The following is a 26,557-nucleotide window of genomic DNA, read 5'->3' as shown; positions in this document are numbered from 1 at the left end:
TTAACAAAAGTAAATATAATAATATTCAATATTGTATTTAATTTATGATAAATATTAATGTATTTGTATTTTTCAATGTGTTAGCTCAATAGCCACAATTGGATCTCCAGGATTAATCAGATTACCAACATTTGGCATTATTTCAAGAATTTTGCCCGATGTCTGTGTCACAATTGTCAATTCGGTTTTCATAGATTCGATGATTACAACTGTATCGCCTTTTTCAACATAATCACCAGTGTTAACTAAAACTTTCCATAGTCTCCCACAATATTCAGAACATAAGATTTCTGTTGTCTCATTATAATTCGAAGTATTTGCAAGTTTCTTATAATCGGCATTCTTCAATTCTTCGGTTTCTGTTGCAGTCATTTCAGATATTAATCCACTTATTGCCTTTTGCTGTTTTGCTGCATGATCGTTAATTGAATTTTCATTAACATTTAACCAATGGCAGTAAGTTTCATGACTAAAACTAGTCTCTTCTATGTCGATTTCATAGTGCCCATTATCAAAATTTTCAACATAATAATCTAATAATTCTTCTGAAACGTGGAAAAATTCTATTTGATCAAATGGGGATAACATCCAATGTTTTTTTAGTTGTTTAGATAGTAGTGACGTATCCCAAATTGGAATCGTTCTGCCAGTCAATTGATATCCACCTGGGCTATTGGCTGCATATATACACATATACATTCCACCCAATCCGACAGCACCTCTCTCGGTAAAAGTTCTAGCTGGATTGTATTTGGAACCTAATAATCTGTGACGTGGGTCCAAGGCTATGGCGCAAGGTGAACCTAAATAAACATCGCCTAAACCCAGTACCATAAACGACGTTGAATACATCATGTCTTTTACATCACAGCTGGTAATTTTATTTACTCGTGCAATGAAATCTACATTGTTTGGAAGCCAACTGGCAGAAGATCGGATTGTTTCTTGATATCTCTTAACACAGTTCAGAGTCTTTGAATCTTCGAACGCTAACGGTAATCTAAATTTCCTTGATGGTACAGTCCAATTATTCTCAAAGGGTATCTCTAATTCATATGCTTTTAACATGGCCACAATTTTATCTTGAGAGATTAGTTCACAATCAAACTCCACTAAAATTGATCTTATACCTTGTGACATCTCAATAATACCACTTACCTTATACTGTAAAGTTTTGTTTATCAAACAATATATTCTATAGTTATAATTTAAGTCCAGTTTATTTTCACCGTACTCAATCAAAATGTAACGATCACCGGCTTGTCTATATGTAATAAAGGGAATTATGTTACTATTTATTTGCAAAACACTTAGTATAGGATTCTCAAAAGTTGGCAACTCTAGCTCTTTAACATTTGTTTGATACCTTTTTACATAATCGTGTCTGTCAAAACTATAGAGATTATTGTTGAGAACTTTCATTAATGTTCTTGCTTTATAGTAACTAACAGGAATAAAATTAACTGTATCTCCAGGCTTTAATTGACCGACTTTCCACAATTCTGCTTCAACAACAACCGCTGGACAAACAAATCCTCCTAAGGAAGGACCATCGCAGGTTATAATCACTGGTTCATCCCCAGTAAAATTGATCGCCCCTATTGGATATACATAATCATGTATGTTAGATGGGTGTAAGCCAGCTTCGCCACCATTTGATCTACTCCATTTAGGTTTTGGTCCAACTAATTTGACACCGAATCTATTGGAATTATAATGAACTGTCCAAACAGAATTCAAAAACTCCGCAATTGACTCCTCTGTAAAGTAATCCGGGGAACCATACGGTCCACATGTAACACAAATATCCCATTTACCGTTTTCTGGTATATTCATAAAATTTTCCTTCAATAATGTTGATTCAACGGCCTCTTGTGAAGAGTCAGTCAACGGTAAAGCATCACCAACCTTCAAAATTCTACCGTTATAACCGCCAAATTCACCTAATGTAAATGTAGATTGAGACCCCAGATAATAAGGTACATCAAAACCACCTTTAATAGCTATATACAATCTACAACCTGTTGCTAACTTCCCAATTTCAAGATAATCTCCTACACAAATAGGTATGCTAGCATATTGTTTAACTTTTTTTTTGTTAACAAAACAAGAGGCGATACCACCTGTAATTGCAATGGTTGTTGATGTCAAAAATTTTAAAGTAGGACCAGTTAATGTTGCTTCTAGAACTGAAGCAGCCGCTTCATTGCCTAATAGTATGTTCGCAAGTCGAAATGAGTATGAATCCATAGGCCCAGATCGAGGAACACCAATTCTCCAATACTTTATTCTTCCCGGAAAATCTTGAATTGTAGTATGTGGACCAGGTTTTATTACTACAATACTGTTGGAGGTAAAATTGTAACTGTTCAATACATTTGTAGTCATGTTTTCACATTTGAACATGGATGATGATATTATTGATCTCAAATATTCTAAATTGGTAGTAATTCCGCTAATTTTAATATTTGATAATGTGTGATTCATCTTTGCAATTGCATCATTTCGATCAATCCCATGTACAATAATTTTTGCCAAAGTTGGGTCAAAGTCAGCCGATATAATAGTACCCTTTTTAATCCATGTATCAACTCTAGCAGAAGTTGGAAAAACGACATCCGATATTAACCCTGGTGAAGGTGTAAAATTATTAGCTGGATTTTCGGCATATAAACGTACCTCAATTGCAGCTCCATTAAAGTATATTTTTGATTTATCGAAGTTAGGTGGTTTACCAGCCGCAATTTTTACCATCCATTCAATTAAATCAATGCCCGTAACCTCCTCTGTTATTGGATGCTCAACCTGCAACCTAGTATTTACCTCCAAAAAGTAAAAGTCACCCGTGTCGTCATTATATATATACTCAATAGTACCTACGGATTTATACTTTATTGATGCTGCTAACCTTTCTGATACCTCAATCATATGTTCTCTGGTCTTTGGAGGTAATCTTGGGGCCGGAGTTTCCTCTATTATCTTTTGGTTTCTCCTTTGTAGTGAACAATCACGTTCACCTAACGCCATCACATTGCCATTACCGTCGCCTACTATTTGTATTTCAATATGTCTAGAGTTTTCTATATATTTTTCCAAAAACACGCCAGCATCTCCAAAGTAAGAAGTGGCTTGATGTTTGATTGTTTTAAATACACTTTCGATTTGATCCTCAGAATCAACTTTTTGTAAACCTATGCCCCCACCACCAGCAGTAGATTTAATCATAATAGGATAGCCAATACATTTGGCAAATTTTTTAGCTTCTAATTCTGTTTTAAGTAAAGGAGAGCCTGGTATCAAAGGGACATTAGCATTTTCAGCAATTGTTCTAGCACAATGCTTTAATCCTAAAGTTCTAATAGTTTCACTGTGTGGACCAATGAACACAATGTTTTCTTTCTCACATCTCTGAGCAAATGATGAATTTTCAGATAGAAACCCATATCCTGGAATAATACCATCGGCATTGTGTGCTTTAGCGATTTTTATAATTTGCTCTATATTTAGGTAAGTATCGGAGCTCGAACTTCCTAACAATGATACACTAATGTCTGCATCTGATACATGTTGAGCATACTTATCAGATGCTGAAAATATGGCAACAGATTTGATATTTAATCTTTTCAATGTTTTTATAATTCTAACAGCTATCTCACCTCTGTTCGCTACTAATATTGTATTGAATAAATGGATCTTAGGAACATGTTTTATGGACTTCAAGTAATCATTGAATCCACCATATGATGTGATATTTAATGATGACTCATTGTTATAACCAATTTCTTCACATATAAATGATTTTACCCAATTACCATCTTCCAACTCTATTGAGCCAATACCAAGTGGATGTGGAATCATTTCCATAAATGATGAAAGGTTAGCATTAGGAATTTTGTATAGTTCAACAATAATATTATTCCCAATATTTTCTTCAACTCTCCTTAGTCCAAGTTTTAAAATAGGCATTTTATTTTGTAACACGTATAATTTATAACATTTAGAAGTCCTGCATGTCCTGTCAAACTTTGCATTAACTTTTTCTAATTGCCAATGCAATTGTTGGCCTTTCGAATGTGCACCAACCACAGCAACTGTGATAGTATCATCGAACACCAATGGACCCGTTAACGTTTCTCCTACCCCATTTGCTAATGGAGTATTGAATCTTCCAAATTTGGAAATCGGAACCTTGTTGATGCCTGACAGATACTTGTTAGCAAGATCTAATAGCATGTAATCCGTAAATTTCTTACCAATAAGAGTTATGCCATTTGGTAAATTATCTGGCCGAAAACCAGCTGGCACTGCCAAGGCAGCTAAGTCAGCTAAATTGACAAAATTTGTCCACGTGCCTTGTATTGAATTGATCAATATAGGTTCCGCTTTTACTTCATTAAAAGTTGGGTTAAGAAGGCATGATGGCACACACAAAATGTCCACATCTTCGAATATTTTTTTAATTTTTACCAATAAAGATTTTCTCAAATAATCATATTTAAAAAAATCAGCTGCACTGAAGTCCTCTGCTTTCTTGATCACAGAAAGCACAGTATCATCAAATGAATCAATATTAGACGAATTAGATAGTAGCTTTTCGATCACCAAATATCTTTCAGCAACCCAAGGACCTTGGTATAAGCATTGACCTAACTCCAGAAATGGCTTAAAATTTAACTTTTTCATGGTACAATTAATACTCTCCAACGCTTCAGTGGCATTTGAGAATAGTTTAGAATTATAGTTATCATTATACCAATTTATATCTTCAGGAATCCCAATCTTAATGCCCTTGGGAGATTTTAAGAATGGAGTACTGGTATATTTTCTTGAATATTCATAATTCTCAAAATCTTGCCTAATTAGTACATTTAGACACTTCTCAGCATCTTTCAAATTTAAAGCAAAAATTGAAACACAATCAAGCGATTTACAAGCAGGAACAACACCAGCACATGAAACCACTCCTCTGGTAGGTTTTAATCCAATAATATTATTCAAAGCAGCTGGTACCCTCCCAGAACCAGCAGTATCTGTTCCAAGTGCAATTGGTACATGGCCTCTTGCAACGAGCGACGCAGACCCGGCAGAAGAACCTCCAGAAACATAGTTGTCGTTGAAGACGCAAGGAGTCTTACCATACGGAGATCTTACACCAACTAGACCGGTTGCGAATTGATCCAGATTGGTTTTTCCAATAATTATACACCCAGCATCTTTTAACAACGATATAACGGTAGCATCTTTTTCAGCTTCATAGGCAAATGCGGGACAAGCCGCAGTTGTCATCATTGACTTGACATCAATATTATCCTTTACTGCAATTGGCACACCAAATAAGGATAGATTCTCTTTGTTCGATCTTGTTGATTGAATTAACCATTGTTTCTCTAAATCAGCTTCTGAAACTAATGAAATCCAAGCAGGATCTTTGTCAGGTTTACTTTGAGATCCAATAAGATCAAGTAGAACCTCCAATGATTTTTCAGGTGTTGAATTCAAATGAAAGTCAATCCATTCATCAATTGTCCAACCCAATGTATCTATTTTATCTTTAGTCATGTTATAACTGTGTTTTTCGTTAATCAGTTTTGTTTTCAATACTATTATATACAATTACTGAAGATACCGATGTATAACAGGACATATCTCTGCATTTTTGTTTGTAATCCTAGTGAAGTCTTCTCTTTAAATACATTCCTGGAAATGAGGAAACAATTGACCTCCAGAAAGCTTCTTTCAACAATATTAATCAATTGACATCATCTCAGTAAGCTACCCATGATCTCATCATTATCCTTGGATTTTTATCGTAGCAAGTAGACGTCAATAGAAGTCAATTAAACATGTCAAGTTACTGCACAATCTGAAGTTTGTAAATTAGCAATGAATATATTCATAAACGTTCTAAATCTCAGCAAACATTGAGCCTATCATATTTAAACCTACATAAACTAACCAGCTAAAATAATATTCTGAAGGGCACTTTTAACTGTTATGTTATTTTCAATGTTAACAAAATCCCGATAACGATAATGATAACGATAACGATAATATGAAATTCGGCACCAACGATAAGAAAGAGTGAAATAAGACAACATATCCAATTATGATTGTTAAAGGGTCAGTTCCTTATCTTAACCGTTAAACATTGAGATGGTTACATCAAAGTGACTATTAAATTTGTTATTTACCACAAAGTTGCGTTTCTAATAGAATAACACAAAGTTACGTTTCCCATTTTGAACATCATCTTACAGTAATGGATACCAGATATAGATAAGCAGATACATCTTGTATCCAAGGCTACTTTAGCAAGATAAACATGTAATAGAATTGAGTAATGCGAAGTGTATCTTTTGTTAGCATTGGTCGTCTCTTCATCGTCTTTCCTGCCAACAAGGGCAGTAAAGACTTTGGAAATTTTGGGCAACTAATGGTTTCTTCTCCTTGCAATATGCTATTTCTTTAATTGTACTATGACAAAGGAATAAATACTTGTGTGTTGATTGTTGTTGTTATATAGATGACTACTATCAAGATGGTTCCAAGATGGGGGTGGTTGCAAAAAACAAGAGCTCGCACTCAGGATCGAACTAAGGACCAACAGATTTGCAATCTGCTGCGCTACCACTGCGCCATACGAGCTCAGATAATTATTTTAATAAAAAATTTAAATGCATATTCAACCGGGAGTGGATTTTTATCTACCATATATTTTTAATCGTAGTTATAACTTTACAAAAGTACAACTTAGTCTATTTTACCTCACACTATAGATTTTGTACGAAATTTGACTATGGTATTAATAGATTTCAAGACACAACAATATGAATTTGTGGAGAAACAAGCTTATGTTGGGTAGTTCCAACATCTAAGTTAGTGTCATTAGCCACTTCAGTTGCTCTAGTATAGTCCATCTTCTTTATAGTTAAATAATCGATTGGTCCTTTATTAGTGTAATTAAACTATTCTATATAGAGTTAGAAGCCCTCCTTATATATGAGTTAATCTGACAGTTGAATGAACATGCGTACGTGTTCATTCATCCTCCTAAGATCTTTAGTGCTGTATTGTACATCTGTGTTTATCGCGTAGCCATTTACATTGTAGTGAGAAATTTTCACCTACCACTTGGAAGATTGTTCTAGACCTTCTTTCCATTAGTAAGTGATCTATTAGTTCTGGACTCAAAGTGTCATAAACACTTAGTTCTGTCACATACACTACAATAATTCTGACACACCCCCGTAAAGACATATTTCAATAATCTTTTTAACTGATTGTCGATATAGAACTTGATGGACTATGAAATTCTCCTGGGTCAGTTATCGTAAGAATATCTTTGGGAGTCAGTTTGTTTTGTCATCGAAGATCTTAGTTTCTTAAAGTCTTCGCAACTAACCGGTTTGGTTAAAACATCAGCAATGTTATCAGTGCCAGCAATTTTATATATTAGTAAGTCATCTGCTCGTATCCGTTCTTCGAGTTTAGCTAGTTTCAAATCCAGGAATCTATCTCTTCTGTTGGAGTTATAATTGTCTTTAGATATTGAATACTAGGTTTGCTGTCTGTAATGGAAATGACAGTTGGATCTTTTTGTAGGTTCATTTCTTCTAAAAATTTTTTAGATAATATGCCTCTTTAGATCCTTCATAGATAGCGTCCAGTTCAGCTTCAGTAGATGAGTTTCTGACAGCTGAGGAGGCTCTTGAAATGACTTTGTAGAGGTTCTCTCCATACCATAACATTATGCCCATTCTGGACTTCATGTCATGTTCCGTACCCAGTGAGGCATCAGATAGCAGAGTTATGGCCGGGTTATCAGTGGTTTCTCTTGTGAACACAAGTTTTTCTGACTTAGTTTGGAAAATATAGTTCATAAGTTTATCAGCCATGTAAAAAACGTTGTCTGCTGGAAAGTTCACACTCCTGGCCAGTTTATTGGCAGCGAACTCTATATCATATCTACATCTAGATCTAATATAGTTAATCACGCCATTTATCTTCTGCAGTTCATTGATCTTTTTAGATCTTGTTTTAGTGTCCATAGAATCAATGTTTTTGATGTTGTGTTCATAGGATGAAACATGTGGAGTAGAAGTAGTTTTAATATGACTAATTTTATCAAGCCAATCATTTTCAATACTTTCAATGTAAGATTGCAATGATAGGCTGATTTTACCTTCATCAATATTATAATCAAGGTCCATTCCTAGTACATCTGTAGGTAGAATGCCTTGATTCATTTTTCCAATAATTTTAAGCTCAAATCTGTTTCTTAAGGTGGAAACAAACTCGTCTAGAAGTTCCTGACTTTTAGCAGCTATGACACAGTCATCTACATATACAGCTATCATGATGCTATAATCGTGATTTCTGAATATACCTGGCGTATGTCTGGAGTCATCCAGATCAATACTGTTCAGGAATTTTTTTAGATGCTCATTCCATTCCTTAGGACTTTGTTTTAAACCGTAAAGTGCCTTTTTTAACGGTGTCACAAATCTCCTATCGTGTGGAAGTGGAACATATATCTCCTCCCGTAAATCAGCATACAAAAATGCATGATTTATATCTAAAGTCTGTATCCACATCTTACGGTTATTGGCTATCATCAGGAACAATTTCAAAGTATCAATTTGAAGAAGATCTGTATGATAGTTACTGTAGGTGGCTTCCGTTTGTTTGTCCCCTCGGCAAACAATACGAGCTTTATGAGTCCCATCACGCTTCACCGTAAATATAGTCTGAAGAGGTATAATTCGGTTAGCTGGGACTTGATTTCTAGGAATGGAGATTGATGTGTCAAAAACTTGCATCTTCAAAAGATTTTGTAGTTCTTTCTCAAATGCTTCCGAAAAGAGTTTTCGTTCTCGAACGTCTGTATTATTGGTGATAGCAGTCTTAAAATATAAAGTTCTAATTTTATTGACTGCTTGTACAGAACGTAACTTGATTTTTTTCTTCTGTTCCTCCGCTGCTTCAAATTCCTCAAGATCCAAGGTGGTAAGTTCACGTTTCCGAGACTTTAATGGACGTCTAGTGATTGAAGCAAATTCTTTGAGAAACAGCTTTGTCCTTCTCTGTTTCATGGCTTCGGTGCTGGGAAACTTGTCCGAATTCTTATTATCGAAACGGTTGATTAACAGCAGCTCTTGATCAGAGACATTTTTAACGGGCTCACTTTCTGCGACACTGTCTGGCAAAATATCAATATGTGAAGTTGCAGTAGCAGTGTCCTTTGGTAAAGTAGACATATGAGCTTCGTGGACAGAATGGTTGTCTGAAGTATTCGTAGTGTCCTGTTCCAATGTAGGTTCTTTGACCTCCTCATCGGCGGTCGACGAGCGAGTGTGGTCAGAAACCTTTTGGTTGTCATGAATATTTATAGTATCCAGACCATAGACAGTGTCTTCTTGAATATTGGGCGGAATTTTATACTGAGTGTCATTTTCAATCCCTTCGATAATAGTAATGTCATCAGCATTACTGGGTTCAGCCTCAATTTCAAGAGCATCTTCTGATGTGACTTCATTTGTGTCATCGTTATCAGGAACGATTTCACTTAAGACCTTATTTGGATCTATGAAATCACCGTTTACTTCAGAATTAGCCAATATATAACTCATAGTACTAATGACTTTTCGAGTTTGTGGTAGATAGAACAAGTAACCAAAGGAATTTGGATCCTTACACAAGGTTATGGCTGGTATACCTTGATTGGTTAACTTGTTGTTTGTTTGATTTTTTACGAACGCATGCGCACCGAACGGTAAGAAGGAATTAAATCGAATTTGTTCATTCTTTCCTGATAATGTGGTCATTGGACTACAATTTAACTTCTTAGTCATGAACAAATTCCTGATTCTAGCAGCTGCAAGAGCTGCATATTTCCAGAGTGCCCAAGGAAGATCACTGTTATGCATTAATGTTCTAATATCATTGTTCATAATACCAATGAATCTTTCTGCACGAGCGTTGGAAGCATGGTCGTTTGTATCGGTAAGCATTAATTTAATACCTTTCTCCGATACATATGTTTTTAGAGAATCATTAGTAAATTCAGATCCTCTATCAACAATAAGCTCTTTTACAATTCGATCATATTGCTTTTCGATGTACTGTATATTATTTTTGATTTGCAGAGAAATGGTTTCTTTATTTTTATTCGTATGTGTGGATACTAGTAAAAATCTTGAAACATTATCTACCATCAATAATAAGTAGTTATCAACTTTTGCAAGGTTCTTTCCTAAAGGACCACGAATATCTAAGCTCCAGGATTGTCCTGGTTGCATTTGTTCGTAGTGTTTATTCATGGAGTCCTTGATATGATCATGCTGTTTCATTTTCGCTTGAACACATTGCTCACAGTAAAAATTGATCAGCTCTGATTTTTTTAAGTTGATTTTGTTAACATCTGAAAAAGCATTATTTTCAATATTGTGAACTATGACATCTACAGGAAGATGATTTGATCTTTCATGTGCTTCATGTATAGTCACAGTTTTATTATTAAAGCTTGTCGAAGGTTTAATCCATCTTATGGATGACGCCTTCGTTAATTTTTCCGAAGTCCTATTATCTTTGGAAGATAATAGTAAATCATTAGACTTTATCCAGGTAGTATTGGCTACGTTATGTATTTTAATACTAATGCTGTCATTCTTTAGATTTTTGTAATCTTCGGTAATTATAAAACCAAGTGTTTTGCGAAGGCCAATGGCTGACAGAACTGTTGCATCTTCATCTGGACAGTAGTAAACAGGAATGTATTGATATTTTCCGTTATTATCCATTCTAACTCTTAAGGACCCCTGTCCAATGATCTGCAGATTGCTTGAAGATCCGACACCAGAATATTCAGGGATTGTTGTTAATTTTCTATAATTGAAAATTAATCCCTTTTTATTGGTGAAGTTAATCCCAGATCCTGAATCAATTACTGTATCCACAGCTGATTTTAATTGATTCTTCTTTGTGGATATTTTCGTTTGTACTGGATTTCTCTGTACCTTTTTTACAATAGGCCTAAGAGTTTCTGGATTTTTAGAGTTAGATTTGGCTTCTTCTCGTTCAGATGAATAAAATTGCTTTATTTGTTCATGAAATTCAAAAGCATCCTCTGCGTGTTTTTTAATAATTCCTAGATATTGAGTAGGAGTTATTTTTGATAGATCAATAGGTACTGCATTAATTCGTTGCAATACTTGATTGTTAATCCTATTGATAATCAAATTGAAGATTTCCATCTTATTGGTGTCAATGAATTCTTCAATTCCAACTAATTTATTCAATAAATTTAGTTGTAAAGCCAAATTATTGGATTTCTCAGTGATTGACACTTGTTTCCATAATTTTTGGCGTTTGGCAAAGTTAAGTTTTCTTAAGAAAATTCTCTTAACTTCGTTTAAGATTTCAATGGAACTATTCTCCATGAAGATAAAGTCATATATATCTTCACACTTGATATTTTCCTTGAGTTGACCCTTTATGAATTGATCTTCTACAGGGTCAATTATTGTAGATTCTGGCAATTCATTTAAATTATCTAAATTGTAATAATTTAGGAATTTAACGAATTCCTTGATCCACAACGGAAGGTCCTCAATATTGATTAGTTTAAATTCAATATTAAGTGGAAGGTAATTCTTATTGATAACAACTTCTTTACCATTTAATGTCTTGAACATTAATGATCCATTGTTCATCAAGTTAGTTTGTTGATTACCTTCTTCCTTGTTACTGCCGTTTGTTACAGTATTATTAATGGACGTTCTTGTATGAGCAGTGGTTCTGTTATTTAACAGTCCTTCTCTATCAATGATTTTCGTCCTTAATTTTTCTATGTTCAGCTCAAGACCTTTTTCTTCCTCTTCCAGCTTAGTGATTTTGCTTAAATAGTCACCAGCTTCGATTGAGTTAAGAAATTCGTCATGCTTCATCATAGTCTTTTCGTATAAGCCCTCTAGGGTGCTTAAACGATTTTTAAATGTTCTAATGAAAACATCTGTGTTCTCATTAGGAATCTCAATATTTGATTGAAGGGTTTCCTTTACAACCTGAGAACTCGAATGGTCGTTATCCATCCGGGTAAGACCTCCATGTGGAGAAACAAGCTTATGTTGGGTAGTTCCAACATCTAAGTTAGTGTCATTAGCCACTTCAGTTGCTCTAGTATAGTCCATCTTCTTTATAGTTAAATAATCGATTGGTCCTTTATTAGTGTATTTAAACTATTCTATATAGAGTTAGAAGCCCCCCTTATATATGAGTTGAACTGACAGTTGAATGAACACGTACACATGTTCATTCATCCTCCTAGGCTCTTTAGTGCTGTATTGTACATCTGTGTTTATCACGTGGCCATTTACATTGTAGTGAGAAATTTCACTACCACTTGGAAGATTGTTCTAGACCTTCTTTCCATTAGTAAGTGATCTATTAGTTCTGGACTCAAAGTGTCATAAACACTTAGTTCTGTCACATACACTACAATAATTCTGACAGAATTGCCTCATAAAATAATCAAAAAGTAGGCATGGACTTAATATACTTCTATGACTAATGTCATTATCAATGACATTCTTCTGAGTTTTGACTTAAATCTCCCCTTGATTGTGTGTCTCATTATGCAGCGTTGACGAATGCATATAGTAGATGTCACACACAACCTAAAAGTCTAGGCAATGACTCATAAAATATGAAATGCAGGAGTGATGTTTCAACACCAACGTCAAAATCAGTCTATATAAGAAACATCACAGTCCATGAAACTTCTCATATCTTTCTCGCTGTATATTAGTTTAGTTTACTTAAGGTTGAGCTCTAAACGTAAGATACTTTTTTGTACTTTTCCTCCCGTTATCTAATCAAAATAACGTACTCAGATGAGCTGACGTTTTGCTGACGAGACTTCTTCTTGTAATTTCAGATGTTTGTATAAAAACAATGGATAGCACTCAAAAAGTCATGAGCAGTTCAAGTTAAGTCATCTGAGCTTGATAAAATGTTGTTGAATATGTTTGAATAGTCTACTATACTTCTACTCTGAAATTAAACTAGGTAGTTTACATTTCTTTCACAGTAACTACCAGCAATTGGAACAGACGGTTAATATACACTTCATGATTTTGATCTAACTTCAGTATAGTTCCCCTAAAATTGAATAACCTTACCAGTCTTTTGCATGTTAATATTTTATATTTTCTTCATAATTATTATTTAGCAGCTTTCTTATTAGTCAACTTAATTATTCGCTATTGAAAATCAAAACTATATAAATCGAATGCCTTGTTTTAAAATATTACTAAGCCTAATAGATAATAGACATAAAGATCGCAACTATATATTGTAGTTTCTGCATAAATACTTCTCAAGTGTTATAATCAATTAAGTCCACCAACAACAATGTTTTTAAAACGATTTGCAAGCACAAGACTGTACTCCCCTGCTTTATCATCACATATTCCCTTTAGACCACAAGCAAAATTATTTTTGAGCACTGAAACCAAGAAAGCTATTGAAGGTTGTGTTTCCTCAGCCCCTGTGGTGTTATTCATGAAAGGTACACCAGAGTTCCCTCAATGTGGTTTTTCAAGAGCCACTATCGAAATATTAGATCATCAAGGAATTGATCCTAATAAGTTTGCTGCCTACAATGTTCTAGAAGACCCAGAATTACGAGACGGTATTAAAGAATTCAGTGAGTGGCCAACCATTCCACAATTATATCTAAACAAAGAATTTGTGGGAGGGTGTGATATATTGACTACAATGGCCCAAAATGGTGATCTGGCTGAGCTTCTAGATGAAGCTGGTGTCTTATGTGATGTTGAAGACGACGTTAAGGGATCAGAGTAAATTATCTACCTGTCGAATCATTCCTTCCTAGGCCATGATATCACCTCGATAAGATTCACAACATTAAGCATAAGGACATACTAGCAATTTTTTCTACATTTACCAAATTTTTATGCTATATTACATAACTTGTACATAATTATTTATAACCATAATACCAACACATTTAATATAAGAAAAGCTAAGATTACTATACAGTAAAATGGAACATTATGTGATTAATTTATGAATGTATTCTCATGCCTTTAGATTTGTCAATAACTGTATTCTTAATTGACAAACTCCGCTCTTTGATTCAAATAAGTCAATTTTCGTTGTGCATATATTGATATTCCATCAAAGAGTTGAGAATGTTCTTCTTTGTAGTATCTAGAAAAAAAAACTAGAGCAGGTTTATCTTAAATGGCCTTCAAAGTAAAAATATTAATTAAAACAATGAGGAATTCAAGAACTCCAGATTTCTAATTCGATATACGAAAATTACATTAATAATTTTAATGTTGATTTCATAATTATCCTAGGAAGTAGAATGGAACTAAAATCGTAATATTTCAACTGTGCTGTAATGTATTTTATAACATAACAGTTCTACTTATATGCCTTGCAAAAGACAAGCTTTTTAGAATTCTCAATAAGCATTGTTTTCTTCCGACAAAGAAAAAAATATGCTCGATTACTGTAAAATTTACTTTTAAAATGATAATTATCCAATTTGATATATACATGTTACAAAATAGGTCAAGTTGAATTAAAATTTAAATTTTTTATTGTTATTTTGTTTACCAAATAATCCTATGATTTTAATCTGTCAGAACATTTTTGGAATGCAAGATTAGTAACTAGCTACTAAAAACGATGAAGATGAGACAGCAGATCTATCTATAATGTATTTACATTTGTTGAGCCTTAGTCATATTTATCAGATCTCTGCCAAGATTTCTATTATGTTCTTCTCCATTTTTTTTCCAAGCACATATCTTATTGTAATCACAATACTTGCAATACGTCAGTAAATTTGAAACAGTTGGTTTTATTGGTTCAATTTCCCTTTTACCAAACCAATATAAAGTACTATCAAAAGCTTCTTTCGTTATTGTTTCTTCATCATACTTAAAAAATATGTTATGAAAATTATCATCATAACAATAATATTCAATTAATAACTGATCTGAAAGTAATGGCCCAGTAAAATGATACATTTGTGCCAACCTTGCTGCCATATATCTTAATGATACGGGTATTTTCCAATTCGTAAACAATTCTCCATATTTTTCAAGTACTCTGCGATCAGTGATAATATCACTGTATTTATTAAGATCATAAATCGAATTTTTATCACTATAGTAATTTCTGGCATCTGAATCGAATGGTTCAAAGTTGATATTCTCTCCATCTCTTAAATGGCGCATGTCTTCAAAAATTATATTGTTAGATTCTATTAAACTTATCAATTTTGCTGGATCTATCGGTTGATCTACATCATAGCCTCTTCTTTGTGCGTTGATAATAATGTTTTGATATGTAACAGATGGGTCTAATGATAATAAATGCAAAAATGTATGGTAGTACATTGCTTGGTATTTTGCGGCAAGTATAACTGAAGATTGTGATGGCTTGCTTCGATATGATCTCGTTTTTACATCAGATACGACTATCTCATAGTTCGACTCCAAATATGACTTATTCATTTCTAGCCAGCTTAAAAGAGATTGAAAACTAGTAAAACAATCATTATAATCAACAGAGAATAGCGCAAATGGTGGTCTCTTGACAGGATTTTCCAATATAGTCGGTATTTTCTCTGTTAATGTTAAATGGTCTATAATACCAGAAACTAAGATATCATTATCACTATTCGGTACATTCTTCAAAAACTTTCCCGTAGTGTTGTCTAAATAAGCATGGCACAAGATTTCTCTAGCATCACCTAGCTTAAATAGGGAAACAAACCGCATGCTGCAATTAAATAAGTCTTCAATGTAATTATGATATTTATCTGTTGGAATATTCATTTCAAAATCTTCCACAAATCGGGTCCATTCTTTAGGTGTTGGATGTGACCTAGTCTCTAGTTTTTTGTGGGCAACCTTCCCTCCTTTTATTGCAGTGGTCTCAAACATTGGGATTTTTGAATATATGTCATAAGTTTCTCTTAATTCACACCATCGTTTTGTTAGTAATTTAGTAACGGATAATCTGTCTGTCCCAGTAATTTTATTAGAGATAACTGATTTTTTTTTTGCAACTACAGCATTGAATGGGCTTTCGACACCCTTTGGAAACTTGTAATTGATAAAATTCTCGTTAGTTGAATCATTACCAAAAATATTTCTTACAATATTTAGTTTGCCATTTATATATTCACTTTTTGAGTTTGTGATCTTAACATCATTTACTTTTCTTTTGTCTATCTTATCCTTTATAAGTGGTAATCCATTTATGAACTCTTTCTCCTTATTCACTTCTAATAAGGAAGTGTCTTTAATTGATTCAGCGAAGCGAGTTTGATTACTTTTATATCTTCTTGTTGCATTGTAACATTCTGAAACTATGGATCGTGATATTCGCATTACGTTTGGCTATGTTACTAATACAATTCTTACGGTAATATGAAACAAAATACATTGTTTATGTGGTTCATTTGAGTAAATAACTATTTATTTATATATATACTTGTATGTTTATATAGAGAAGTTCAAAAATCTTACTTATTTAATAGCATATCATAATATATATAATTTTACTAAAAGCGGCATTTTGCCTGTACTCTTTCAATATTTTAAGATACTTATAAAACAAATCGAAAACATTAATAAATCAAAATTACTTAAGATAAAAGAAACAATAGACGTTCCATTCTAAAGTTTTAAACTTCTATATTGTATTTTGTAAATAAATTTAATTAACGGTAAACATAATATATGTATTATATAAGGTAATGATAAATGCAGAAACAGTTTGACAGGATATTATTGTGATCTAAATTTACGCAGAGATTTTGGTATCTCTAGCAACCTTTTCAGCATCACCTGGCTTTTCTTGGAAGATAGATTTATCTTTTTCATGTCTATCTTTTCTTGGACCATGGAACCAGTTTTTAAAGTCCAGAACTGATTTCAAAGACCAGACCTTGACTCTCATCACGTAGTAACTGAACAGCATGATGAAAATATTGAAACAGATGTAAACCCACATAAAACCGAAGTTTCTCCATCTGTAGTCCCATTTAATGTTGAATTTTTCAACAGCAGCAGCTTGGTTGGTATATGCACAGTAACGACAGTCAGCAGTAGCATTTGGATTAGTTAAATAACCACCATTGTTATCAATATAAGTACTCAAGAATTCTCCACAAGTCTGACCAGCAATTGGATCCATGATGTTAAATTCATGTTCACCACATTGTAAAGACTTCTCGTGAACTAAAGGAGTAACTAAGGCTTGGACGACATAAGTAAATGGAGAAACATTGTACATTAAACCTCTCCAAAAACCTGGCATCTTTTCTCTTGGTTGCAAGATACCGCAGAATAATAACATAGCAGCGAATAAATTAGAGTTAATAATAGAGGCGGAAGGAACATCTGGGGATAAATATAATAACCATAAACCATATGAAACAAAGTAAATTGGGAAGATTAAAACGTAGAAGAAGAAGAAGAAACCAGCATGGTCGGCTCTACCATTATATTGAGCAGGCCAATAGTAGAATAAGAAACAGAATAATTGCGCGGATGTGGACCAAACAATTTCGACGAATGTATGACATAATAGCAATACACTCCAATGGAAAGTGTTGGAGGCAGCTTCTCTGACTTCATATAATTCTCTGGAATCGAAAGCAAAAACACAAATTTGGTTAATCATAGCTAATGCAATCAACAATAACATAAAAATAGAAGCGAAAGCTTCGTTTGCACCACCAATAGAGTGATTAACACCAACATAAGATAAACCAACGAACAACGCACAAGTAACACATTCTAAGTACTTAGCTCTGATATAAATAGGAGATCTCCAGAATTGAATAAAAGTTCTACGAACAACACATTTCATTTGAGTTAGATAAGAGGCAGCAAACCTACCTGCTAAGTCAGGATTCTCTTCAACAGGTCTTGATGCTAATCTACTATGTAATTCTTCAACTTCAGCTCTTGCTTGAGCACATTCAGGGGAAGCTAACCACAAGTCATTCCAATCAGCAGATGCACTAGCAGTAGCACCGGCACCAATACAATTCAAAATATATTCAGCGGGATTTTCAGAGACACCACACTTGACACCAGATTGACGTTCAAAATATTTCAATAAAGTAGAAGAATTTGGGCCAATATCACCGAAATAAACCATTTTACCACCTTTCTTCAATAATAATAGTCTATCGAATTGTTCGAACAATGTAGCAGAAGGTTGATGGATAGTACATAAAATAGATTGACCAGAATCAGCCAAAGCTCTTAAGAATTGAACAATAGACCAAGATGATTGCGAATCTAAACCAGAAGTTGGTTCATCTAAGAATAACAATAGAGATGGTTTAGCAACTAATTCAACACCAATGGATAATTTCTTTCTTTGTTCGACATTTAGACCTCTACCAGTTTTACCAATTAAAGCTTCAGCATAGTTTTGCATACCTAATAAACTAATAATCTTTTCAACATATTCATGTTTTTCTTCAATTGAAACATTTTTTGGTTGTCTCAATTCAGCAGCAAATTGTAACGATTCTCTGACAGACAATTCACCCATATGGTTATCAGCTTGAGCAACATAACCACAAGATCTGTTAAATGAAGCTGGTAAATCCTTTGCATTAACTAGCATATCACCTGTGATAACACCCATATTGATTCTTTGAGCTAAAACATTTAACAAAGTAGTCTTACCAGCACCAGATTCACCCATTAAGGCAGTCATTTTACCGGGCTTAACATAACCAAAAATATCATTTAACAATTGTCTAGTAGCACCATCGTAAGGAATAGTGTAATTCAAGTGGTTCCAAGTGAAAACATCTTTAGAATCAATGACAGCTTCTAAATCGACGTTAGGACCATTCAAAGCATGCATCATTTCTTCTCTGGTAGCAGTTCTTGCTTCGGCACTTTCGGTACCAAATTCTGGCATATGACCTCTCTTGTATAATAACAAATCACCACCACTTTCAACGGGTTTTAAGTATTCAGATAAGACAACATTGGCAATAATATAACCAACAGTCCAGACAACATTAACACCCCAATTTCTCCAGGCATGCTTATAAGCAAAATGGTATGATTTTAGGACATAATCATCACCAGAAACATATAGATTACCTTTGACAGCACCGGCAGCATCACAAACTTGGTTAGCAACACTGATATCTTCGTAACCGGCACCACTTGGAACCAATTTACTACATAACATTTGTCTGCCATGGAATTCAGTGCTCATCAACGATTCGAAGCCATAAGTTAAAGGATTTAAATAATGGAACCATCTAATCCAATGATGCATTTCACCAATTGGTAAGACAAACCCAGCGTAACAGGTTAACATTAAAACGTATAGACCACCGACAAAATGTGCTGTAACACCATCCTTTGTAATAGTAGCAACTAATTTAAAGATGAAAGAAGTGCATTGTTGGACAGTAAACAAATATAAGAAATATTGGAAGAAAGCACCGGCTTCGTATTTCAAGTATGGAATCCAGTAAGAAACTAAACTTAATACAATAATAGCAATTAATTTTGTAGGAATTTCGGTAATAATTTCTTGTAAAGCTTCGGCAGACAAATGATACATTGTATAGGTTTTATGTTTAACAATAATAGGTCTATTGGCAAAAGAATTTGAAATTTCAGCCAAGGAAGTAACAGCCGAGAACAGTAACACATAGAATAAAATACCACCACGAGAGTATGCACCAGAAGTAGTGGATTGATTTTTAGGATCAATTCTGTGGAACATAGAACCAACAACCAAACCCTTAATTAAGAACGAAGAAACATAAATTTGAGTATAAATGGAATCACCCTTAACTCTTTGAAAACCACGAATCATACAGTAATAAACTTGAGACCAATAGTTGACTGTGTATTGAGAACTTTTTCTGACACCTTGTTGTCTTCTTTGCTCTTTAGCAACTTCTAGTCTATCTCTTGTTTCATCTGCATTATGTCTAGCTTGATAGTCATCGTACTCTTGTAAACAAGCTTGATATTCAGGGGAGTTGAACCAATACTCTTCAAATTCATCACCAGATTTTGGAACCTTATCTTCATAACCTGGCTTAATTGTTAAGGAAGTATTTTCAAAATCAACAGTAACAGCGGTTAAGAATTCACCGGAGGTCATTCTATCTGGTTTGACCCAACCCATATTAGTGAAATAATCAACAGCTTTATTTGCTGGACCGAAGTAAATTTGTCTACCATTGTATAAAACGGTGGCTTTATCAAATAACTTATAGATATTTTCACCAGCTTGGTAAATGGCCACAATGGCGGAATTATTCATCATGTTGGTAGCAGTTCTAATAGCTTGTGCAAATTCTAAAGCGGTAGAAGCATCTAAACCTCTAGTAGCGTTATCCCATGAATAAATGGAAGCACCCATAGCTTGAGCTTCGACTAAAGAAACACGCTTACGTTCACCACCGGAGACACCTCTGACGACATCATTACCGACTTTAGTGGCATATGTATGTCTTAAACCAAAAACTGTACACCACATATCTCTTAATTTATCGACATATTCAGCTCTTGTCATATTATCAATTCTTGTACGTGGCGTCTTACATTTTAAAGCAAAATCTATTGTTTCTTTAACTGTAATTTTTGGGAAATGGAAATCCAATTCAGGACAGTAAATGACGTAACCCTTATATTTGGAGATCATTTCTTCTTGAGATAGACCATCGTAACTGAATTCACCTTGAACATCTAATAATTCTGAAGTTTCACCAGAGATACATTTTAATAAAGTGGAACAACCAGCACCTGGTCTACCGACCACGAATAACATTTCTCCTGATTCAATAACACCTGAGAAATCACGAATAATTTTTCTAGTGGGAAGACTACTTTTTTTAGAGAATTTCTTAAAGAAGTTAACTGGGAAGTTGACACAGTCTCTAAGCATTTCAGCGACACTTGGACCATAAGCAGCAGAGGCGTCAACACCGATAGCTGTTAAATTTTTCATAGCGACACCTGAATCACCTGGTTCGATACCTTGTTCAATTTGACGGTTTCTTAAATAGTTAAGTAAAGAACGTAAATCGAAATCTAAATCATTCACTTCGAAAGATTGCATTTCTTTCTTAGTTTTTGTAGATAGAACTCTTGCTAGAGATTCTAATCTTTCGACACCATCGGCATTGGATAGAACTTTACTTAAGTTACGTGATAATTGTTCTGTGGCAGATTGTTCTTCTGAAACATTAGCGATTGATTCGGCTCTACCGTTATATTGCTTAACTGATTCAATGGAATCAGCAATTGAATCATTTTCCTTATCATTGGAATAATTCTCTTCTTTACTTTCTGAAGATGACATGGCAAATATTAGTTATTAAAAAAAAAAATATGGCACTTCAAAAAAGTTTAGAAAATATTTATATATTTTATGTGAAAAGGGAATAAAGGAAAATTGTTTTGGTTTTGATTTGGTATTATATGGTTAATAAGGAAGGAATGTTTATGTATAAAATCGATTAACCCACCTGAATAAGAAACATGTTGATATTTTGAATATAATGAAATCCTTAGCCTATATATATATAAATATATAAACATCGAAATAAGATATTAATTATTCAACCTTTCTTTTTTCTTATAAAACTAAGGTAATAAACGAGAGAAAGCAAGTAATGCTTAAGTATATCTTCTTATTGAACAAAATATCATGTAATGACGGTTGTTAATTTTCACCAGATTTCTGACTAAAGATATGGCTCTTAACAAGACGATATCATAGTAAAACGCCATACTTAAAATAAGTATCATATGCGAAGATATGGTGAATGCAATGCAATGTCGGTTATTGATTGATAGCTAGTATTGTACTCAAAGGAATATAACTAGATCAAGAGGTTTCTGATTACACTTGAATACTATCAGCAGAAGAGAAAAAGAATCGACTATGTCATTTGATAGTGTGATTATTGCTAGTAGGTGGCATTGCTGTTTATTTTTAACTGTATAATGACACAAGCAGTTAAATAAATGCATACTTCATGTCATCGGTTATTATAAAAACAAGAAACGTTCAAAGTTGGTTGAAAAATGTTAAAATTTCAATTCCGGAAGCGAATTTTCAAAAGTTCGAAATTTGATAAAAATTAACTCATCTCATTAAAAGTTTCGAAAATGTTAATAGCTATACTATTGTCTAAGAAGATAGTAGAAAAACCAATGTATGTTGTGATGTAGAAGAAGACTTTTTAATGGTTTCGGTTGGTTCACAATATTAACAACCGACACATATATGGTGACAAAAGAAAGACAAGACAGGTGCTCTCGATAGATAAAGACATAAGACACAAAAAAAACAAAGCACTCTAAACCTCATTACATCTCTTCTCTTCTTGTCAAATAATTGGATTTAGCGTGGCAGTTTCGAAATGAATATTATTAATATTTATATATGAATTTATTCATAGGAACGTGTACAACAAACAAGACAGTTCGGAGAGCGAAACGATTTCAACCTTGTTTAAGTGTAGGCCGTGCAGTCACTATTTAATTTATATGATACCTGATTGTAAGTGTAGAGGCACAGCTGTACTTGTGCATGAGTATAAATCGGTAGTTTGAAAAAGAAAAGTCAGGGTTTCTGATCTATTAGAGTTTTCCTAAATTGTTCGTTCGTTCGTTCTTGTATATGGTCATTGATTGCAATAAATGAGGTGTCATTTGAAGGCATTTTCTTTAAATTGTCCGTAATTAACTCTGTTTCTGGATTTTGGTATTGTATATCCACCTACGTACACGTTTTGTTTCATAGAGGAAATAGATTCCGGTGTTACTGCTTATCTTGCTTTTAACAACCGAACTAAGTATTTATTGATTATGAACTCCGTTTTATACTAACAGCCAAACAGCAGAGTGAAGACACGAATATATGAGTATGTTTATTACCCATTAATATGAGAGGTGTGAGCTAGCTGATGCCTTTTATTAGTTCTCGTGACTAGCTAATTCACCATACTTTGCATATTCTATTTTTAATGGATAAGCTGATCATGCGATAGAATTAATCTTAGTAGAAAAATATCGTGTTGTATCTCATCGTAACCTTTTTAATTACGTGCAAGATTAAAGGCGACTATGAAGGACTGATTGAATAGTGTTCTATAAAAATTCAGAGGGACGGTGTGATAGAGTCGCCAAATATGTAGTTATGTCAAATATAGAATCTTTCACGGGGTGTGTGTGTGCTTTTAGTTTGAGTTTGAGTTATATATATTTCATCGGCTATTTATTATAGAAATACAGTTAAACAAAGACCCTCAATAAGCAAACGGCTAAATCATATGCAAGTACTAAAGTTGAACGGCTCGGGATGAGTAACGTTATCGACAATTAGTTAGTCTTAATAGATAATGATATATGTGATAAAATAAATTCAACTTGAAGTTTGGAGAGAATGCTCCAATGACCATTGCTGTCAACAATGAAGAGCTAAATCATTTAACTTTTAGGTTGACTTTGGATGTAACTTGGCCTTGAAGCTCCAAACAACTTTACTAAACTTGAATTTTCAAGAAGAAATTTACTTGGAGACCGTCCCATCTGCAGCCTACTTAGTAATATAAAATACTTGCGCAAGGAGGTGCTTGCATAGTAAGATCACGTCGGACACCTTTTCCTAAAGACCATTAAGCCTCTCTTAAGTATTCATCTTCTCCTATAACGATCTTATTCCAGTTTTGCACGTGACACCATCCGAACCTTCCGCCCCCCCCCCACAACCCGAAACTTCCCAAACTTTGGTATCACGTGGGAAAAATTCCAAAAACGGATGTCTCATTTTGGGCCGGGTAATCTAACAATGAAAAAGTTGCTATGATTACCCGTCTTACACTTACACCTTTTTTTCACGGATACACTATTATTAAAGCTGTGTGTGCTTGACACGAAACAAGGATCTCGAGGCTTAGCAGCTATGCTTCAAAAAAACGTGTGTCTGTTTCTACATTGTCTCTACAACGTTTGTTTTTCTCGACTTCCCTTATTGGTAAAGAACAAAACAAGATACGCTCAATATGAGACTCCGTACATTACTTACTCTGTCAAGCAATCCAAGATTTTATTACATTTTTCGAGATTACTTTGTATTTATCTTTCCTATTTAGGAAACCTTAGATCGGGAAAAACGAATATATCACCCATTTCCTCAGAAACGCCTGTATCGAACCCACTCATCATGTGTATTTCTTTTCCATTTTGATTGTCACGCCGTTTCTTCCCTCCAGAAAAAAAAACGCAAAACAAGATTCAGTTTCGTAATTTTACTAAGAAATCATCGTAAGATCACCTATTTATGGTACTTTTTCATTGGGTAATTGATCTAATTTTATCTTGATATATTTTTTAACATGGAAGAATGCTCTGTACAAGTTCAGATATGATACGTAGTCTCGAAATTCGAAAATATTATAATCTCTATAGTGGGTTATTGATGAAACCTCCAATCACCATTTATTTTTGGTTCGAAGTTAGTTATATCTTATTATTTCGATAAGATCAATATTGAATTTAGTGGCTGAATATTTTTACTGATTGCGTTAGTGTGGTTTGAAGAAACGTCCATATTTGTTTTGAACTTGAGGTTTCAAGGTATATATATTTTTCCTGTTATTGTTTGTTCTGAAAATGGAAATATTATTTTATTGTTCTTCAATGAAATTTTTATTTTACTATATAATATATTTACAAGATATTTTTAGTATTCTCTTATCTGATAAAAAGATGGTGAACTTTAGTCATTTTATCTTTATGGCTAACAGCTGAAAACAATCTTACCTTTTAATCTTTCACTATTCTTTCTCTGTTTTATAGACTATATAGTATATAACAAACTCAATCAAATTTAATCCAACTTTAGTCATTCATTCTTCTTAAAAAAAACAAGCAATATCAACAATGAAATTAGCAACCGTATCATTAGCTGCTTTGACAGCTGTTGGTTTGGCCAGTGCTGACTGCAGTTACGTTGCTGGTAATTACTATTGTTCCAACACCAATGCCATTGTTTACTCCAACGTTGGTTACTCCGGTTCCTACAAAGACGTCACCAGCATGGATGAAAGTTCATGTATCTGTAACCAAGCATCTACCTCCTTCAGCGGTAGTCTAGCTCCATTGAATGAAGAGTTATCTGTTCATTTCAGAGGTCCAATCAAGCTATCTCAATTCGGCGTCTACTATCCAAATGCAGGTACTTCATTGAAGAAAAGAGATGTCGCTGACTGTGCCCCAGTCTCCCATCGTCATAAGAGAGACGTCGTTGTTGAATGGGTCGAAGTCACTTCAACTGTCTTTGTCGACAGCAACGGTAACCCAGTTACTAGTGCTGCTGCTGACATGACTTCTTCTTACACAAAGGTCAACACAATCATCAGCAGTGCTCAAAACACTTCTCCAGCCCAACAAAATGTTGACACCGCGGCTACCTCCTCCTCCATTTCTACCGCTGTTGGCTCTTCTTCTCAATCCTCCACCTCCTCTTCTGCTGTTGGACAATCCTCCACTTCTTCCTCTGCAGCTGCTCAATCTTCCTCTTCTTCTTCTACCTCATCAAGTGCTTGGACTAGACGTTCTTACTTCACCCCAGGTTCCACTACCAACTGTACCTTCATGAACCACCAAGGTGGTGTTAAAGGTTCTGGTGTCTGGTCTTCCTGTTTCGGTAACTCCATTTCTTATGCTGCTGCCGATGGTATCACTGGTGCCTCTTCCGCTGAAGCTTTGGGTGATGTTACCATCTTATCTGGTAATGAGTTCATGATCTTCTCCGGTGAAGAATGTAGCGGTAATGACTGTGGTTATTACAGAGATGGTATTCCAGCTTACCACGGTTTCGGTGGTGGGGACAAGATTTTCGTCTTTGAATTCACTATGCCAAGTGACACTTCCGGTTCTGCCAGTAACCAAGACATGCCAGCTATCTGGTTATTAAATGCCAAGATTCCACGTACTTTACAATATGGTGATTCTTCATGTTCTTGTTGGAGCACTGGCTGTGGTGAATTTGATTTATTCGAAATCTTAAGTGTTGGTTCCGATAAATTGATTTCTCACATCCACGATGGTCAAGGTAACGATGGTACATCTACCGGTGGTGGTGGTACTCAAGATTACTTCACCAGACCAACATCTGGCACTTTAAAGGCTGCTGTTATTTTCAACAGCAGCGATCAAACTGCTCACATTGTCGAAGTTTCTGATGACTTCGCTGAATCTTTAAGTGCTGACACTGTTGACTCTTGGTTAGCAAAGGCTGGTTCTGCTGCTGCTTTATCTTAACTAATTTAAATAGCAGTTTGTATTGTAATTTTTATGTCTACAAGGATATTTTTAAGTTTACTTTTCTTTATTTACACAGATATTAGTTTTTATATTTTTTCCAATAGAATTTACTCATAGTTCATGAAATTGAAATTATATTTATTTCAAAGGTTATGAAATTGAAGAAAACTTAA

At 34.2% G+C, this 26,557-nt stretch overlaps 6 protein-coding genes and 1 non-coding gene across 7 annotated transcripts; 2 read left to right on the top strand and 5 right to left on the bottom strand.

The window, feature by feature from the left end:
• Positions 1-72: 72 nt before the first annotated feature.
• On the bottom strand, positions 73-5,559 carry DUR12 (bifunctional urea carboxylase/allophanate hydrolase; the record flags this gene model as incomplete). The annotated part of the gene is made up of 1 exon (XM_003687895.1): positions 73-5,559. One exon carries the CDS (start codon positions 5,557-5,559, stop codon positions 73-75), a length of 5,487 nt encoding a protein of 1,828 aa, XP_003687943.1.
• Positions 5,560-6,573: 1,014 nt separating this feature from the next.
• TPHA0Ltrna2C lies at positions 6,574-6,645 on the bottom strand. The gene has a single exon. It is a non-coding gene; the product is annotated as a tRNA-Cys (tRNA).
• Positions 6,646-7,613: 968 nt separating this feature from the next.
• On the bottom strand, positions 7,614-12,188 carry TPHA0L01530 (gag-pol fusion protein; the record flags this gene model as incomplete). The annotated part of the gene is made up of 1 exon (XM_003687894.1): positions 7,614-12,188. The coding sequence occupies one exon, from the start codon at positions 12,186-12,188 to the stop codon at positions 7,614-7,616; it is 4,575 nt and encodes a 1,524-aa protein (XP_003687942.1).
• Positions 12,189-13,410: 1,222 nt separating this feature from the next.
• Positions 13,411-13,863, top strand: GRX5 (monothiol glutaredoxin GRX5; the record flags this gene model as incomplete). Its single annotated transcript, XM_003687893.1, has 1 exon — positions 13,411-13,863. The coding sequence occupies one exon, from the start codon at positions 13,411-13,413 to the stop codon at positions 13,861-13,863; it is 453 nt and encodes a 150-aa protein (XP_003687941.1).
• Positions 13,864-14,753: 890 nt separating this feature from the next.
• On the bottom strand, positions 14,754-16,433 carry EXO5 (Exo5p; the record flags this gene model as incomplete). The annotated part of the gene is made up of 1 exon (XM_003687892.1): positions 14,754-16,433. One exon carries the CDS (start codon positions 16,431-16,433, stop codon positions 14,754-14,756), a length of 1,680 nt encoding a protein of 559 aa, XP_003687940.1.
• A 415-nt stretch (positions 16,434-16,848) lies between these two features.
• PDR12 (ATP-binding cassette multidrug transporter PDR12) lies at positions 16,849-21,408 on the bottom strand (the record flags this gene model as incomplete). The annotated part of the gene is made up of 1 exon (XM_003687891.1): positions 16,849-21,408. One exon carries the CDS (start codon positions 21,406-21,408, stop codon positions 16,849-16,851), a length of 4,560 nt encoding a protein of 1,519 aa, XP_003687939.1.
• A 3,590-nt stretch (positions 21,409-24,998) lies between these two features.
• On the top strand, positions 24,999-26,381 carry TOS1 (Tos1p; the record flags this gene model as incomplete). Its single annotated transcript, XM_003687890.1, has 1 exon — positions 24,999-26,381. One exon carries the CDS (start codon positions 24,999-25,001, stop codon positions 26,379-26,381), a length of 1,383 nt encoding a protein of 460 aa, XP_003687938.1.
• Positions 26,382-26,557: the final 176 nt, after the last annotated feature.

The sequence above is a fragment of the Tetrapisispora phaffii genome, chromosome 12 (genome assembly GCF_000236905.1).
Source record: "Tetrapisispora phaffii CBS 4417 chromosome 12, complete genome".
Lineage (NCBI taxonomy): Eukaryota > Fungi > Ascomycota > Saccharomycetes > Saccharomycetales > Saccharomycetaceae > Tetrapisispora > Tetrapisispora phaffii.
The sequence above is the reverse complement of the archived record's forward strand: the minus strand, read 5'-3'. Positions and strand labels throughout refer to the sequence as shown.